This window comes from Hemitrygon akajei, chromosome 11 (genome assembly GCF_048418815.1).
Source record: "Hemitrygon akajei chromosome 11, sHemAka1.3, whole genome shotgun sequence".
Classification (NCBI taxonomy): Eukaryota; Metazoa; Chordata; class Chondrichthyes; order Myliobatiformes; family Dasyatidae; genus Hemitrygon; species Hemitrygon akajei.
The window spans coordinates 110,040,230-110,056,920 of record NC_133134.1 but is presented as its reverse complement, the minus strand read 5'-3'; the positions used below and the strand labels follow the sequence as shown (position 1 = coordinate 110,056,920).

The window sequence follows — 16,691 nt, the reverse complement described above, 5'->3', positions numbered from 1 at the left end:
GAATCTGGAGATCTAATTAGAAAGTGAAAAATAGTCCCAATGGGGGACGTCACGTGATGAGGTAGGATCGAGACGCTGGAACCCAGCTCTCCTGTAAAAAATCAGTAAATTAATGTTTAAGTGAAGAAAAGTTAGTCAATACTTTCTAAAAGTTACTTATAAACTACTCCGGATTGTTTCAAGCTATGCCTTATAAACAGAAGATGAAGAAAACTACTACCGTGAAGACAACGCAAGTTGGAACAGAATCAGGGCCCACCTCTGCCGGGGAGCCGCGGGCTTGGGTGCATTGTGCCGCCGGCGATGCAGGGCGGGGGGCTGCGGCGTCGTCGACTGTTTCTAGAGAGAAAGACCAATGAGAACTGCGCAAACGTGAAGGAAGGAGCATGCGCAAACGAGAACAACCTGAACTACAAATCCCAGTTACGACTGAAACCGAAAGTGAAAGTGAATCTGAGGGAGAGTCAGATTCTCTGGAAAAATCAGACAAAGATGGAGGTAAAAGTTTTTCTGGAAATATAGAAAAGACTTTGATGCAAATAATGTGTAAATTAGGCGCATTAAAAGTAATAAAAAAATGATAAATGTGGAGACTATGTTTGAGAAAATGACAAAAAGACAGGAAAAAATGGAAAAGAGAATTATAGATTTGGAAACTACAATGGAAGACATGGTTGAAAGAATGAATAAAATGGATGATGATATTACTGCCTGGACATCAGAAAGAAAACAAATGTTGAAAAAAGTTGATAAGCTTGAAAATTTTAGTAGACAAAATAATATTAAAATTGTTGGACTTAAAGAAGATATAGAAGGAGAAGATCCAATAAATTTTTTTCAAAAATGGATTCCTGAAAAATTGGAAATGGAAGGAGAAACTCTAATTGAAATTGAAAGGGCTCATAGAGCCTTACGGTCAAGACCTCAAGCTGACCAAAATCCACGATCAATCTTGATAAAATGTTTAAGATACCAAGATAAAGAAAAGATCCTGAAGGCGGCTGCCCAATGTGCCAAAAAGAGAAATGGGCCATTGATGATAGCAGGGAAGGCAGTTCTTTTCTATCCTGATATAAGTTATAACCTTTTGAAGAGAAAGAAGGAATTTAACCCAGTGAAAAGAGTTTTATGGGAAAAGGGTTATAAATTTATAATGCGTCACCCAGCAACACTGATAATTTTTTTGGAGGAGGGAAAAAGAAGATTTTTTACCGATTATCGAGAAGCGGAGGAGTTTGCACAAAAACTTCCAAAAACTCTCTAATTACGCATAGAGATTTCCAAGTGTAATGGATTAAAGATGAAGACAGAGACAGTGTATGGAAGTCATGGACATTTAAGGATGACATAGGGGAGAAAAGCAAAATTTCAGATATACTAATCGAGAATAGTATTTTTTTTCTTCTTATATATATACTTTTTTATGTTACGGGGGGGCTGGGGAGCTTTGGATCGATTACTGCGGGATTCACGTGTGTAAACATGGCGATCGCCATGACCCGTACAATAGAGGGGGGTAATGTTGTGTTCTTTTTTTTTCATAACATTAGTAGGGGGGTATTTTGTTTTTTTCTTTACACACTATTTTTCTTATATCTTTCTGCCTGGATGATCAGTGGGGACACACATAGCAACATGGAGAATTTTAGAAAGATTTCCCAAGATACCACGAAAGTTGAAAGATTAGGTGTTATTATAGATTGGAGTAACATAATTGAAAATAATGACTAATTTACTGAATTTTTAAAGTTTTAATGTTAATGGGCTTAATGGACCGGTGAAAAGAAAAAGAATTTTAACATACATTAAAAAAATGAAAATAGATAAAGCTTTTTTACAAGAGGCGCACTTGGCGGAGATGGAACATGGGAAATTGAAGGGAGACTGTTGTTGAGGCTTTGTTTGATTCAGCGGCGAGAGGAGTTGCAGTTTTGGTTAATAGAAATTTACCAATTGAAATGCAAGGCATGTTGATTGATTTGGCGGGGAGATATGTAATTATACTCCGTGGAGCATGTGGGGATCTTCCGATATCCAGGCACTCTTTCTGTCTTTCTTTTTTTCTATAGGGATGTTAGGGGGGAGGGGCTAAGGGAGGGGGGAAGGGTATTCTTTTTTTTCTCTCTGTAACCATCTGAAAACTTAATTAAAAAAAGTTTTTAAAAAAAGGTACTGTATAGAAGTCTTAGGTGCATATATACTATAGCTGGGGTGCCTAAGACTTTTGCACTGTACAGCTGCTGCTGCATCAAAAATAAGATATATGTGAGTGAAGATAAATCTGATTCTGATATGTGTCTCGGACTGAGAGTGGGAAGGGGGCAGGGAGAAGGGAATCATGTTCGGGAAAGGGGAAGGGAGATGGTTCCTACTCCTGGGGCTCACCGATTGGCTGTTTTCCTATATCTCAAGGATGTGGCCTAGAAGACGAACACGCCCTCGGATGCTGAGGCTCTGCGGCCCTGGGCATGAGGCAATTGTATGCCAGTGTTGCTGACTGAAGTGTTACGGGAGAAAAGAGAATATCGTGAACAGCCTCGGATCACTCTCCCTCTGTTTCTTTTGTTGGTGAAGGAGAGTCTGCTGCCGATTCTTAAAGCAGAGAACTCGGGGGGAAAATGCGCGGCAGACTTCAACATCATAATCAGTGAGATTTTTTTGTCCTGTTAGCCTTCCCTCTCACTGTGTGACACCTCTTTATTAGGGAGAGAAAGAGAGAGAGACTGCGGTATGTCAAGTGGTCAGGTGGATGATTAGTTTTTGTTGTACTGCAGATCATGGTCTGTCGTTGAGGCTCTGCCTGTTGGTGGAGGGTGCTAATGCTTTTTGCTGAGGGAAGTGAGGGGGGATGATCATTGCTCTACTGCTGCTTGAGTATAGGATGGGGATGTAGGGGAGTGGTTTGGGATTCTAACATTTTTACTGTCACTTATTCTTTGTGGTATCCTTATGTTTTCATGGATGTCTGCAAAGAACAAGAATTTCAGGTTGTACATTGTATACGTTCTCTGATGTTAAATGGAACTATTGAACTATTGAGAGGGGAGGGAGCTGGAAGGATGAGAAAGACATTCTGTAATGATCAATAAACCAATTGTTTTCAAAAAAAAAGTCCCAATTAGTTTTGTCCAGAGTAGATAAAAAATGACAGTATATATAAGAAGTGAAGCTAATGATATATTATCTACAATGGTAGATACTTGTATAATGCAAGGAGCTGTTGCACTCTGCCACATGCACAAGGAAAAACACATGAAGCTATATACATTGCAGAGGGTAGCCAACTCTGTTAAAATGAAAGGGTAAAGCAGAGGAACAAGAATAAGTGACTGCCGGAAAAAAACAAAAATAAAATATAGGCTCTAGTGCATAAAAACACACAATTATCCAATTGGCAGATAATGCCCAGTACGCGTACGACAAAAAAGATGGAGGCATTAGTGGGGTTGGGCAGTGGTTATTAATGAAGAACAATTCCATGGAATACAACATAGTTTTGTAAACAACAAATTAAAGTCTGCTGCTCTGCTGGTATTATTTATAGCGGAGAATTTTTATAACTATGGTAGAGGATTCTTATAATCAAGGCAAAGACACATAAAGGTCTGATTCACATAGCAGGGCAAGGATGGTAACTGACTTTGTTGCTTTTCAGAAGCAGAAGGAAAAAAAAATTAAACCAGTTATTGAAGAAACTAGTAATAGAGAGAAATAAATGCAAGAGAATGAGAAGATGTAAAAGATCTTCAAAAGTAGTCCAGGTACCTTGTACCGTATACCTGCTTCACTGGTTAGGGAAGGCGGAGATTAATTAAGATTCTTAAGACTCTAGGTCACTGCTTTTTCCCCAAATGAATTGATTTTTTTTCCATGAAAAATGGGTCATATATCTGAGGTGCTTTACCAGAGTGACCTCCAGACATCATTTCCACGTGTCATACATAAGACTTCACTGTGGAGCAAAAAAAGGAAAATGATCTTTAAAGTATTGCACATTGTACAAGGTAACCATCAATTATACCCTAAAACATAACTCTAATTGTCTGTGAATGACTTACTTCATTTGTTTCTAATCATACCAGACTGAGTTTCAGTCCTGTACGGGGTATTTTTCTTTCGGATTTATTATGTTTACGAGTCCACATTTCATTGTCTCCATGTGAAATAGTGCATTTTTGAGAAAAGGTAGTACATTCAAATGAAGGGTCAATTCAACTAAGGCAGTTATTAGTTGTTTACACTCACATGATGTCAAGAAAAGATTTAATAATAAAACTGAAAAAGAGGAATTGCTCTCAGTGCAGCACATCTTCCACAAGTTGCTATATCCATCGTCCATAGATCTTAATTCACAGTACTTTCACAGCTGAAAATATTGTCTTCGAAGCCTCAAACATAATGATCCAAATTCCTAATTGAACACTAGGTGGGCTTCAGCATAGTTGAAAATGATGGAAAACTGTAATAACATTAAAACGTATTCGATATTTTCACTGTTACCTTGGTCAGAGGGATGTCCATTCACAGTGCAAATTTTGCCCATTTAACTACCGGTAGTTCCAAACATTGACTGGACCACAAAGACCAAGTTTAAAGCTTTTAGGGGTAGATCCTTGCACAGCAAAAGTACATGACAGGCAGAACCCTGGGATGGTTGACAATGTTGCCATCAATGATGTTGGACATCCTCTTCTTCACTCTCATTTGCCTGTCCATTTCTTAGGAGTAACTCCGTATCAATGTCAGTCAAAGCCATATTGTGGAGTTTATCAATCTTTTTGTCATTTGATGAATCTGAGAAGGACAGATATTGAAAGTAATTTATAGATGAGACTAGGCATGAACAATAAAATTAGGAATATAACTCTTCTATGAAGTTCTGGTTATTCCATTGGCTTGTTTTGCTCAATGATCTTGCTTTATTTGTAGTTAGAATAGACAAACCTAGCATGCAGTGCAATTGAAAGCTACTTTGAAATCAGAAGCCTTTGAACTAAATAAAATGCCTGCCAAGATTTCAAAAAGCCTTGTGCATTGTAAGGTATAGTGGTACAGCTAATAGAGCTGCTGGCTTACAGTTTCAGCTACACCCGGGTTCGAACCTGACCTCCGGTGCTGTGTAGTTCACATGTTCTCTATGAGACTGCACATTTTCCTCCCAGTTTTCCAGTTTCCTCTCACATCAAGCACATCTCATAAGAAAAAAGACCCGAGATTGGATAAGGATGATGAAAATCACATCAGTTTAAAGATTCCTAATTTTGGTTATTCTGAAAGGGAGAACATCCCAGCAGCTTTCCAAGAAAGTAGTAACTGGGGAAAAAAAAGAGGGTCCCTATAGAAAAGATATAATTGCACTTAAAAAAATGAACAAGATAAAAGGTTTCTTGTACCACTGCCAACACACCAATAGGTGGCAACTCTAAGCAAAGATAAGCTTTAAAGTAATATTTGTGGAAAAAACACAAAACGTGACTGCCCAATCTTGAGAGAAGAGAAGGATGAGAGGAAGTGTGAAACCTTACTGATAGGAAAACACAAGTAGTACCTACTTATGCTCACACTACTACAGCAAAATGTAGTTTAAAACAAGAAGCATAAGCTGTACCTTCTGAATAGATGGCCTTAAGTGCTACATGCAATGAGATTCCAGACAGGCACATTACAAATCCCAACCAGTTTAAAACAGTCAGCTGGTCACCCATTAGATGGCTGGCAAGGACCAGTGTGCAAACTTCCTGCAAGAGAACCACAAAGCACTTTGGATTAGTACACAAAGATGTCCTTTATAATCACACATAAAGCACATTGTAAACACAAATGTATCCTCCACTCTTCTACACTGAACAGAGAAACTAAGAGTAGGCCACTTAGCCTTTCGAGCCTGCTCTAACATTCAATTCAGTACCCTATTCCTACTTGCTCCCCATATCCTTCAAGCCCCAAAGAGCAACATTTAACTCTCTTAATATACTAAATGAATTGGTTTCAAATGATTTATGTGAAAAAGTATTCTTCAGGTTTATCACTCAGCAGAAATTTTCCTTATTTCAGTCTTAAATGACTTACCCTTATTCTTAAAATGTAAACCCTTTCCCTGACATCACAATTAGGAATATCCTTCATTTGTGGTTTGTTCAGTCCATAAGACACAAGGAACAGAATTAGGCCATTTGACCCATCAACTCTGCTCCACTATTCAATCATGGCTGATCTTTTTCTCCCCTCCTCAGCCCACCTCCACAGGCTTCTCCCTATAATCTTTGATGCCATAGCCAATCAAGAACCTATCAAGCTCTGCCTTAGTACACCCAATGACCTGGCCTCCACAGCTGCCTGTGGTAACAAATACCCCAAATTCACCACCCTCTGGTTAAATAAATTTCTCCGCATCTGTTTTAATTGAACGCCCCTCTATCCTGAGGCTATGCCCTCTTGCCCAAGACTCCTCACCATGGCAAACATCCTTTGCACATCTACTCTGTCTAGACCTTTCAAGATACGAAAGGTTTCAATGAGATCCCTGCTCTTATATTCTAGACCTCTTGAAATGAATGCTAACATTGCATTTGCCTTCCTCACCACCGATTCAACTCAAGTTAACCTTTAAAGTGTTCTGCACAAGGACTTCCAAGTCCCTTTACATCTCAGATTTTTGGATTTTCTCCCCATTTAATAAGTAGTCTGCACATTTATTTCTTCTACCAAAGTGCATAACCATGCATTTTCCAACACTGTATTTCATTTATCACTTTCTTGCCCATTCTCCTAATCTGCCTAAGTCGTTCTGTAGACTTCCTGTTTCTTCAACACTACCTGCCCCTCCACCAATCTTCGTATCATCTGCAAACTTGGCAACAAAGCCATCTATTCCATCATCTAAAACATTGATATACAGCATTAAAAGAAGTGGCCCCAACACTGACCCCTGTGGAACACCACTAGCCACTGCCAGCCAACCAGAAAAGGATCCTTTTATTCCCATTCGCTGCCTTCTACCAATCAGCCAGTGCTCTAACTGCTAGAAACTTCCCAGTAATACCATGGGGTCTTAACCTGATAAGCAGCCTCATGTGTAGCGCCTTGTCAAAAGCCTTCTGAAAGTCCAAATATACAACATCCACTGCATCCCCTTTATCTATCCTACTTTAATCTCCTCAAAGAATTCCAACAGGTTCGCCAGGCAAGGAAACCATGCTGACTTTGGCTCATTTTATCATGTGGCTCCAAGCACCCCAAAACTTCATCTTTAACAATCGACCCCAAAATCTTCCCAAGCAGAGGTCAGCCTACTACTACAACAACATCGATTCAGGCACGATGACAGACTCCCCACTCCTCTCTCTCCCTCATCAGTGTGTTCAGTTCATCTACATTAGTCACGCCGCCATCTTCCAGGAGTGTGTTGACCATGGCCTTGGGAGGGTGCCCAGGGTTCATCCTCCCATGTTTGGGCTCCCATGTGATGACTAGGCTGGCAGTTAGCTCAGGGTTGTGTAGACAGTGCCCTGCTAGTTGCAGTCTTCTCGGCTCGATCTCAGTAGTGAGCATCAGTAGGTCGCCACAGAGCTTGACGTTCGTCACGTGCTGTTGCCAACTCACGTCAAGAGCCATCCGGAGCATTCGTGTATAACAACCATCTAGTGACTTTCTCATAGTCTTGGTGAGTGTCCACGTCTCGCATCTGTATGAGAGAATGGACTCTATGACTGCTATGAAGATCCTCTTTTTGAGCCCTCTGGTCAGATTCGAACTCCAGATTTCCTTCATGTCGTTCATAGCCCTCCACGCCAATACTTTCTGTATCTTTATGTCCTTCTCCGAACTCATCATTCTTGACCCAAGGTACTTGAAGTCTAAGACTTTCTTAATGGTATCATTCTTTACGGTCTTGAGAGTACCTTTGTCGCAGTTGAACGTCATGTACTCTGTCTTTTTAGCATTTAGGTGAACTCCAACTTTATTGCACTCAATTTCTACTTTTGTCAGTAGCTGCTGTGCTTCCTCAATCTGGTCAGAGAGCAGGACTATGTCATCTGCAAAAAAAAACAAAAAAAAAACGAGATCTGTGAGCGTAACTGGTCTGACCCTTTTGGTTTGTCCTAGTTTTATGGTAAAACCAAGCTTGTCATGATATTTGGTAGCTTGACGTAGAGCGTAATCAAGGACGATTATAAAGATGTAGGGTGCCAGAGTGTCTCCTTGCAGCACACCAGCTAGGAGCTCAAACACTGCTGTTTCTCCATCTGAAGATACAACTTTCACCATGGTCTTGGTATAGCTGGACTCTTGCTCTCAGTAGATGGTCTGGCACTCCATAAGCTTTCAGGATCTTCAGCATCTTACCTAGGTGAATGGAGTCAAAAGCTTTGTGAAAATCGATGAAAGTAAGCACGACTGGTAAGTTTTTCTCCTTGATTTCCTTGATGATTCTACTGAGAGCAAGTATTTGTATTACTGTTGAGCGCTTCTACTGAAAACCATTCTGATTGAATCTTAGCTTAGGGTCAATGGCAGTGCGAATCCTGTTCAAGATCATCCAATTGTATACCTTTGCTAAGATGCAGGTCAAACTGATACCGCGGTAGTTATCTGTTGTGAGGGATCCAGACTTGGATACAGGGATAATGTGTGAGAGTGACCACTGTTCTGGTTTGTCGCCTTTCATCAGTGCTGTATTACATATGTCCAGCAAGATGTCATCCAGGTCGCAGTTCTTAAGGACTTCTGGTGGTATGCCATCTGGTCCAGTGCTGCTGCCTGATTTGAGTGCATATTTGGCTTTCTTCAGTTCTTCAATGGTGAATGGGCCGTCATTGATGTCAACTTGCGTTAGTATCATGGGTATGTCCTCTTCTTCTTCTTCTGTGATCGTTGGAGGGCTTCCCAGCAGGTTCTTGAAGTGGCCAATAGGCTAACTGGCCAATAATTTCTTTTCTACTGCCTTACTCCTTTCTTAAAGAGTGGAGTAACATTTGCAACTTTCCAGTCCTCTAGCACCATGCCAGAGTCCAATGATTTATGAAAGATCATTACTAATACATCCACAATCTCTACTGCTACCTCTTTCAGAACACTAGGGTATAGTTCATCTGGTACCTTATGAGAATAGGTTGAGTGAATTTGGCCTTTTCTCCTTGGAGTGATGGAAGATGAGAGGTGACCTGATAGCAGTGTCTAAGATGTTGAGGGTCATTGATCATGTGGATAACCAGAGGCTTTTTTCCAGGGCTGGAATGGCTAACACGAGGGAGCATCATTGGTGCTTGGAAATTAGTACCGAGGGGATGTCAGGGGCAAGTTTTTCCACACAGAGAGTGGTGCGTGCGTGGAATGCACTGCCAGCGGTAGTGGTGGAAGCTGATACAAGAGAGTCTTTTAAGAGCTTCTTAGATAGGTACATGGAGCTTAGAAAAATAGAGGGCTATGTGCTAGGGAAATTCTAGGCAATCTCTAGAGTAGGTTACATAGTCGGCACAACTTTGTGGGCCAAAGGGCCTGTAATGTGCTGTAAATTTCTATGTTTTATCTAGCACACTGCTAGTGTTTTCCACAGTGAAGGCTGATGTAAAATACTCATTTAGTTCCTCTGCCATCTCTTTGTCCCGTTATTGTTTTTCCAGCTTTATTTTCTAGCCGTCCTATATCCACTCTCATCATATTTTTTATATACTTGAAAAAGCTTTTACTATCCACTTTGATATTGTTTGCTAGCTTGCTTTCATATTTCATCTTTTCCCTCCTAACAATTCCTTTAGTTGCTCTCTGTAGGTTTTTAAAAGCTTCCCAATCCTCTATCTTCCTGCTAATTTTTGCTTTGTTGTATGCCCTCTCTTTTGCTTCTACATTAGCTATGGCTTCCTTTGTCAGCCACGGTTGTACAATTTTGCCATTTGACTATTTCTTCATTTTTGAATATATCTATCCTGCACCATTTTCATTTTTCCCAGAAACTCTCGCCACTGCAGCTCTGCTGTCAGCCCTGCCAGCATTTCCTTCCAATTTACTTTGGCCAACTCTTCTCTTATCCCACTGTTATTTCCTTTACTTCACTGAAATACTGCTACTTCAGACTTTACTTTCTCCCTATCAAATTTCAAGCTGAACTCAATCATATTGTAATCACTGTGTCGTAAGGGCTCCCTAATCACCTCCAGTTCATTACATAACACCCAATCCTGTATAGCTAATCCCTTAGTAGGCTCAATGACAAACTGCTCTAAATAGTCATCTCGTAGGCAATCAACAAACTCACTCTTGAGATTTATTATCAACCTCATTTTCCCCAACCGACCTGCATGTTAAAATCTCCCATGACTATTGTAGCATTGCTCTTTTGACATGCCTTTTCTGTGATCCACATCCCAGCTACTGTTGGTAGCATATAACTGCCATCAGGGTCCTTTTACCCTTGTAGATTCTTAACTCAACCCACAAGGATTAAACATCTTCTGATCCTATGTTACATCTTGCTACTGATTTGATACCATTCTTTAGCAGCAGAGCCATGGCACCTCCTCTGCCTACCTTCTTATTCCTCCAATACAATACTTCTGGATATAATTTCCCCACAGGATCTGGGCCAAGGATTGCAGTTTGCTTGGCTGCAGGTACAATCTGTAAGATTGCTGACAATTTTTTGCTTGAGAGTGGAAGAAACATAATCCAGAAGTTGAAACATTATTCAAGAAACCCCCGAGGGTCAATATATATTATTTACAAAAAGTTACTGAACAAAAATAGTCAGCATTGATCTGTTAAGGCAAGGCCATAACTAATGGCTGAATATTTAGTGGTGGGGCCGATTGCCTAATAACAAGTCAGGCTAGTAAGTCATTTGACAAGGAGACCTAGATTTAAGCAAGGCCTTTGGCAGGATGCTGCTTAGCAGACTGAAAAGAAAACTAAAAACACATACATGGAATCCAAGGCAAACTGCAGTGGATAAGAAGTTGGCTCAAGAGGAAGCAGCAAAGGGCTCTGGCCAATTGATGAATAAGTAACTGGGACACTATTTGCTGTGAGGTTGTTAGACTTTGCTTTCCAATTTCTATGTAAATATATAAATCCATGGAAGATTAGTAATTTTTCATGTCATTCAATCTGATTTCAACCTTTCTATTTCAAATTCTGAGCAACTCACTATATTTGTTAAAATGAAGATCACTCTCTCACCCTAAAATGAAGAATCTGATAGAGAACTGTCGTCACCCTGTTTGGTGCATTTTCAATCAAAGAATTGCATTGTGGAAGTCAGAAACACAGCGGAATATCAGGTGCCAGTAAATCCAATCTCTCTCTGCTGCTGGACTTGCCAATGAATCCAGCATATACAAGACATTGTGGCCACTTAATTGAAGTCAGTCACCAAATTTCATTAAAAGGTTCAGGTGTTTTTTTTTAATAATAAAAAAATTTGAAAGTGTACACTGAAATAGTATTTATGAAAAAGAGACAGACAGACATACTTTATTGATCCCGAGGGAAATTGGGTTTCGTTACAGTTGCACCAACCAAGAATAGTGTAGAAATATAGCAATATAAAACCATAAATAATTAAATAATAACAAGTAAATTATTCCAAGTGGAAATAAGTCCAGGACCAGCCTATTGGCTCAGGGTGTCTGACATTCCGAGGGAGGAGTTGTAAAGTTTGATGGCCACAGGCAGGAATGACTTCCTATGACGCTCAGTGTTGCATCTCGGTGGAATGAGTCTCTGGCTGAACGTACTCCTGTGCCTAACCAGTACATTATGGAGTCTAAATATAAATTTAAATGTCTAAATATAAAGACATCTAAAAGGAGTGAAAAAGAACCATGAACAGCAGTGAGTGGTCAAAGCCTGTCAGGCTGTACTTAGTGTATTGCTTGAGGGCAAGTTGCCTCTTGTATTGCCTTGTGTAAGGGCTGCTAAGAAAAAGTCTCCAAACGTGTCCTTTCCCCAGTTCATCACCAGCATGGGGGAAGACAGTAGCCTTGCATTTTTATTGCAGATTCCAATGCCTGCAATTCTTTGTCTGCATGGGCAGATATGGCCATGAAATTACAACAGCGTTATGTAAAAAGGTATGAAATTCAAGTGACTCACCTTAAAAATACCTGCGATGGATAGGGTCAAGCTGGATGTTTTGGAAACCAAAAGGAATTCAGAAAAGCAGAGTCCAAATGCTAGAAATCCTCCTCCAGCCAAAATATGCAATGTATGTAATAAAGTAGAGGTCTCATGGTAGAGAAATAGTTTCTCTGAAGCAGACAGGCTGAGTCCTTGTGAAAGAGAAGCTCACTGTTATATCATTTAGGGCCACCTGAGTTATTAATAATACAACTTCAATTGATTTATTTTATTTTTTGCAATTTTGTAAGTTTGCAATGCACTCCTGAAAAACAAATTACACCTCAGTATAAAGTGATAATAAACCTGACTCAAAACATATTCAGAATTACTTGGCCTTGCAATACACATTATCAGGCACCAATAAAGTCAGTTTGATGAGACTGTGCTTTTGTTCCCATTCCTCTTTAGCTTACACTCATTAGCATTCTTCTCTTTGTAAGCATACTGTGGTGAATGGAATAACTTTATTTTTTAAATTATTTATTTATTTACAGATATAGCAGAGAACAGGCCCTTCCAGTCCCCACCACCTTGCAAAAGCACCTATTTAACACTGGCCTAATTACAGGACAATTTACCATGACACTTAACCTACTAACCAGTACATCTTTGGACTTTGGGAGGGAACCTGAGCATCCAGATGGGACACACACGGTTCACAGGGAGAACGTACAAATTCCATACAGACAGCACCAGAGTTGAACTTTGAACTCCAGAAAGCACCGAGTGGTTATAGCGTTGTGCAAACTGCTATGCCACCATTTCAACCATCTACAAGATTGCCTCAACTACCAGTCCTTGCAGCAAGTTCCACATCTCAGTCTCTCTCTGGGCAAAAAAGTCCTGAATTGTGGTGTTCCCCACAAGTTGAAATTCTCTTATCTGTCAAACCACTGCAGAAAATAGAAGGCAGGGATTTAAAAAACTGTGGCAATATTTCCTAATAATTTTCATAGTTTTGGTCTTGTTTTATTATCTTTGGCACCTACCCCAGGGCCTCCGTGGTGACCAGAACAGTACACAAATCTAGTATAATTGTGGTTATACACAAGTGCAGGTTCATTTCTCCAAAATCCATTTCATTGGTTGCCCGTCCCAGTAGGCTACATGTCAAAAATCAGCATTAAGGCAACAGAGATGATTCAGCACTGTACCAAGGAAGTGATGTACGGCTACAGCCACGCACTATTAAAGAAAGAGCAGCCTGAATTTAGAATGAGCTGCACCACAAAGCAGAACTCTGATAATCCAGCACCCTTAGGATTTTGGTGGTCTGGACCAACACATTTTCTGGATTATTGGACATTACTCTTATTGATACCAACACTTCAAGCTATTGTACTGTGGCATAAATTCCAGTGAACTGAATTAATTTAAAGTGAGCAAGAAGTAAACAAGTTCTTCTGGTTGAGGCCACAAACCTACCCAAATTCTTGGCCCTCTGTACCACAACTACGTCTCCAGTGCCACAGTTGGAAAACAGTCTGGATCTAGCTACGGTTACTCGTTCACATTCTGCACTAGCGATTGAGCCAGACACAAACTATCAATTGTATGTGGCTTACTGAAATTCTATTGCACACCAAAGAAAAAAAAGATTTCAGAACAGAAAATACAAGAATCACCCAAGATACAGGTTTTGCAGAGAGTCTGAAAGAAAAGGGAGGACAGGTTTATGAAAATCTAGAGTTTAGAGAATTAGCAGCCAAAGACAAGATCAGCAGGCATTAAAATAAGTATTAAAACTGCTGGATGAAGTAGGAGAGTTAAGACTAAGCTCAACAGAAAATAAAACAAATAGTGACCGGTAATAGGACTTGTATCGCAATGTACATCAACATATTCAAACTATTGTCTAGTTTATAAAATTAAAATTTCACATGAAGGCTAACGAAGGAAAACTCACTCACAAAGGTAGTGAAGGCACTGAATCATGAACAAGCAACACACACAAAATGCTGGTGGAACACAGCTGGCCAGGCAGCATCTATAGGGAGAAGCACTGTCTAGATCCTTCGTCAGGACTAACTGAAAGGAATTCCACCAGCATTTTGTGTGTGTGAAACGTCGACAGTGCTTCTCCCTATAGATGCTGCCTGGCCTGCTGTGTTCCACCAGCATTTTGTGTGTGTTGCTTGAATTTCCAGCATCTGCAGATTTCCTCATGAGTCATGAACAAGAATCCTTTCAGACAAGGGTAAAGACTGTTGTGATCCATGCAACAGCTTGCACCTTCTGTACGTGTACACTTCATATGAATCTGGAGCCTACCACGGTGGAGAAAAGAATAGGAAATAACTGTGCTCTTGCACAGCATTCCTCTGCATTAATGGATTTTGACCCCCAACTTTATCCCCACCCACAACCCTACCGAACAGCCTCTTTTGTCCAATTCTCCTCTGAACGCAAACTCTTTGATATTTTCAGAATTTAAAAAAAATACTCTTACAGTCCATTAGTGCAATTCCAAACTTGCTTCAGAACTGGTCGTTGTCAAAGGTCCAAATTCTATGAAGACTTTCATATAATTATATGAAATTATACAGAATACCAGAAGATGCTTCTGTTCTATATCTCCAATTATTTACTTGATGGAAATTAAAACAATTAGTTTGCAATGGACAGTATTTTTTAAGGATATTTAATGTTTTGTATAAACATCAAGAACAGTTACTACCCCTCAACTGTCACGCTCTTGATCAAAAGAGGATAACTACATGCATTTAAGGACTCTTATCTTGTTATCACATGCTCTTTGTTTATTGCTATTTAGTTACTGTATATTTGTATTTGCATAGTTTGCTGTCCATTGGTCCTGTTTACAGTTACTGTTCTATAGATACCCAAAAATGCCTACAGAAAAAGAATCTCAGGGTGGTATGTGGTGACACACATGTAGTCTGACAATAAATTTTACTTTGAAGTATCCTAAACACGTTACTACTTTTGGTACTTCAGGCCCAAACCAAATTATTTAGGTATTTATACAACATGTAGCATATTGCAGACCAATAGAGCAGCTACAGGGTACCATATGCAATGACTGTAATGAAGTTTGTGATGTTCAAGATCTATAGAACACTGGCAAACACCCAAATCCCTGACCCACCTTCACTGGCCACAAACAATGGGAAAAGACTTATAAACATCAGAGGCTGGAGATGGTACATGGTGTCAATTGGATTCTGTAGACCTAAACAAAAATATAGTTATCATTTGCATGATGTTCTGTGGATAATTACAATAATGACGTCAATTCCAATTTTAAACCACTGTAAATGTTACTTTTCAAATAGTCCAAATGAAGGTAAAAATATGTTATGAAGAATAAAATGTTCTAAACATTGGCAATACACAGAGTTACAAAATTTATTATAAGCATCAGAAACAGGAGATCTGGTAAAAACAAACAAAAACCAAAATTTCTACATCCCTCTGCACCAAAGATATAAACACAGTGTCAACTACATCCATGCCAATTGGGTCAGGTAGGTGGCAATGTCTGAAACTACATTACGCATTCATACCCTTGACATTGAACCTTGGTGTGAAATTATGAATCAGACTTAACAATAGAACAGTGGTTTTCTTTTTTAGTTGAACAACTATGTCATAAGCAATACATGAAATAATAACAAAAAAAACTGCCAGGATCAAAAATAAATCCAGCATTTAAGTTTTTACCATCCTGAAAGATCCAGCCTCTGCTGTGACAAGTATGCCAAGTTACTCCATTCCTGTCAGTCCTGGGACACGGAATTTAATGCTACTAGTGATGAAATACTCATTGTCTTAGCTCAACTTTGTATGCACTTTGCAAAGTAATATTTAATAAATCTGTATAAGGGATACTCATCCTGCAAGTATTACTTACTTTCTTTCAGATTTTGCTTGAGGACAAGGTATTTAATTAGTATGATCTCATACGCATCTCTGTTTTCTGTAATTTCTACTGAAATTTTATAAAGGGTAGCTACAAAAAGAATTTAAAAAGTTGCAAAGGCACCTTGTATGGATCAGATTAAAAATAAGTGGAACATTTAACTATTTTATAAGTCCCTGGCTAAGATCTACTTGGACTGCCTGATAAGTTTGGGAAGATTACCTCTGGAAAAATAAGAGGATGTGGAGTGCAGATACTGGGGCCAAGGATTAAATCGTTAGGCCAGGTTAAACACATTAAAACAATATTCCCTGAAGTACAAAATTAAGGAATGAATTAATGTGACGTCTAACATGATTGTAAAATAAAGACGCTAGATTCACCATTGGGCAATCCAGGACAAGGGGAAATCTTAAAGCAAGTGATGGGCCATTCAGATGTTAGGAGGCACTAACTCAAAAGTAGAGAGCTTTAGAGCAGTTTATAAACAAATTGGATTAAATAAATGGCGGAGCAGACTTGAGCAGCTGTGTTGTCTACACCCGCTTTTAATCTACATGTTCTATATATCAGTTGTATTAAATTCAATTGCTGAACAGGTTCAGTGGTTGAATGCCCCGTCTCTGTATTGCTTTACCATTCATCTTAAGTGCCTGTACTTGACATGGGAATTTGTTGTTAAACTCCCTCG

General features: G+C 39.5%; 1 protein-coding gene across 4 annotated transcripts in view; it reads right to left on the bottom strand.

The window, feature by feature from the left end:
* Positions 1-16,691, bottom strand: part of slc35c2 (solute carrier family 35 member C2) — a 69,908-nt gene that overhangs the window by 26,634 nt on the left and 26,583 nt on the right. The window contains exons 6-10 of one of the 4 annotated variants that reach the window (XM_073061489.1): positions 15,227-15,310; positions 12,091-12,266; positions 5,609-5,738; positions 4,059-4,794; positions 3,766-3,952 (exon numbers count right to left, since the gene is read on the bottom strand). In XM_073061489.1, the coding sequence (XP_072917590.1) occupies positions 4,670-4,794; positions 5,609-5,738; positions 12,091-12,266; positions 15,227-15,310 (515 nt within the window). In that variant the 3' untranslated portion in view covers positions 3,766-3,952; positions 4,059-4,669. The remainder of the gene's footprint in view (positions 1-3,765; positions 3,953-4,058; positions 4,795-5,608; positions 5,739-12,090; positions 12,267-15,226; positions 15,311-16,691) is intronic. The other 3 variants (XM_073061492.1, XM_073061490.1, XM_073061491.1) reach the window with 3 other exon arrangements.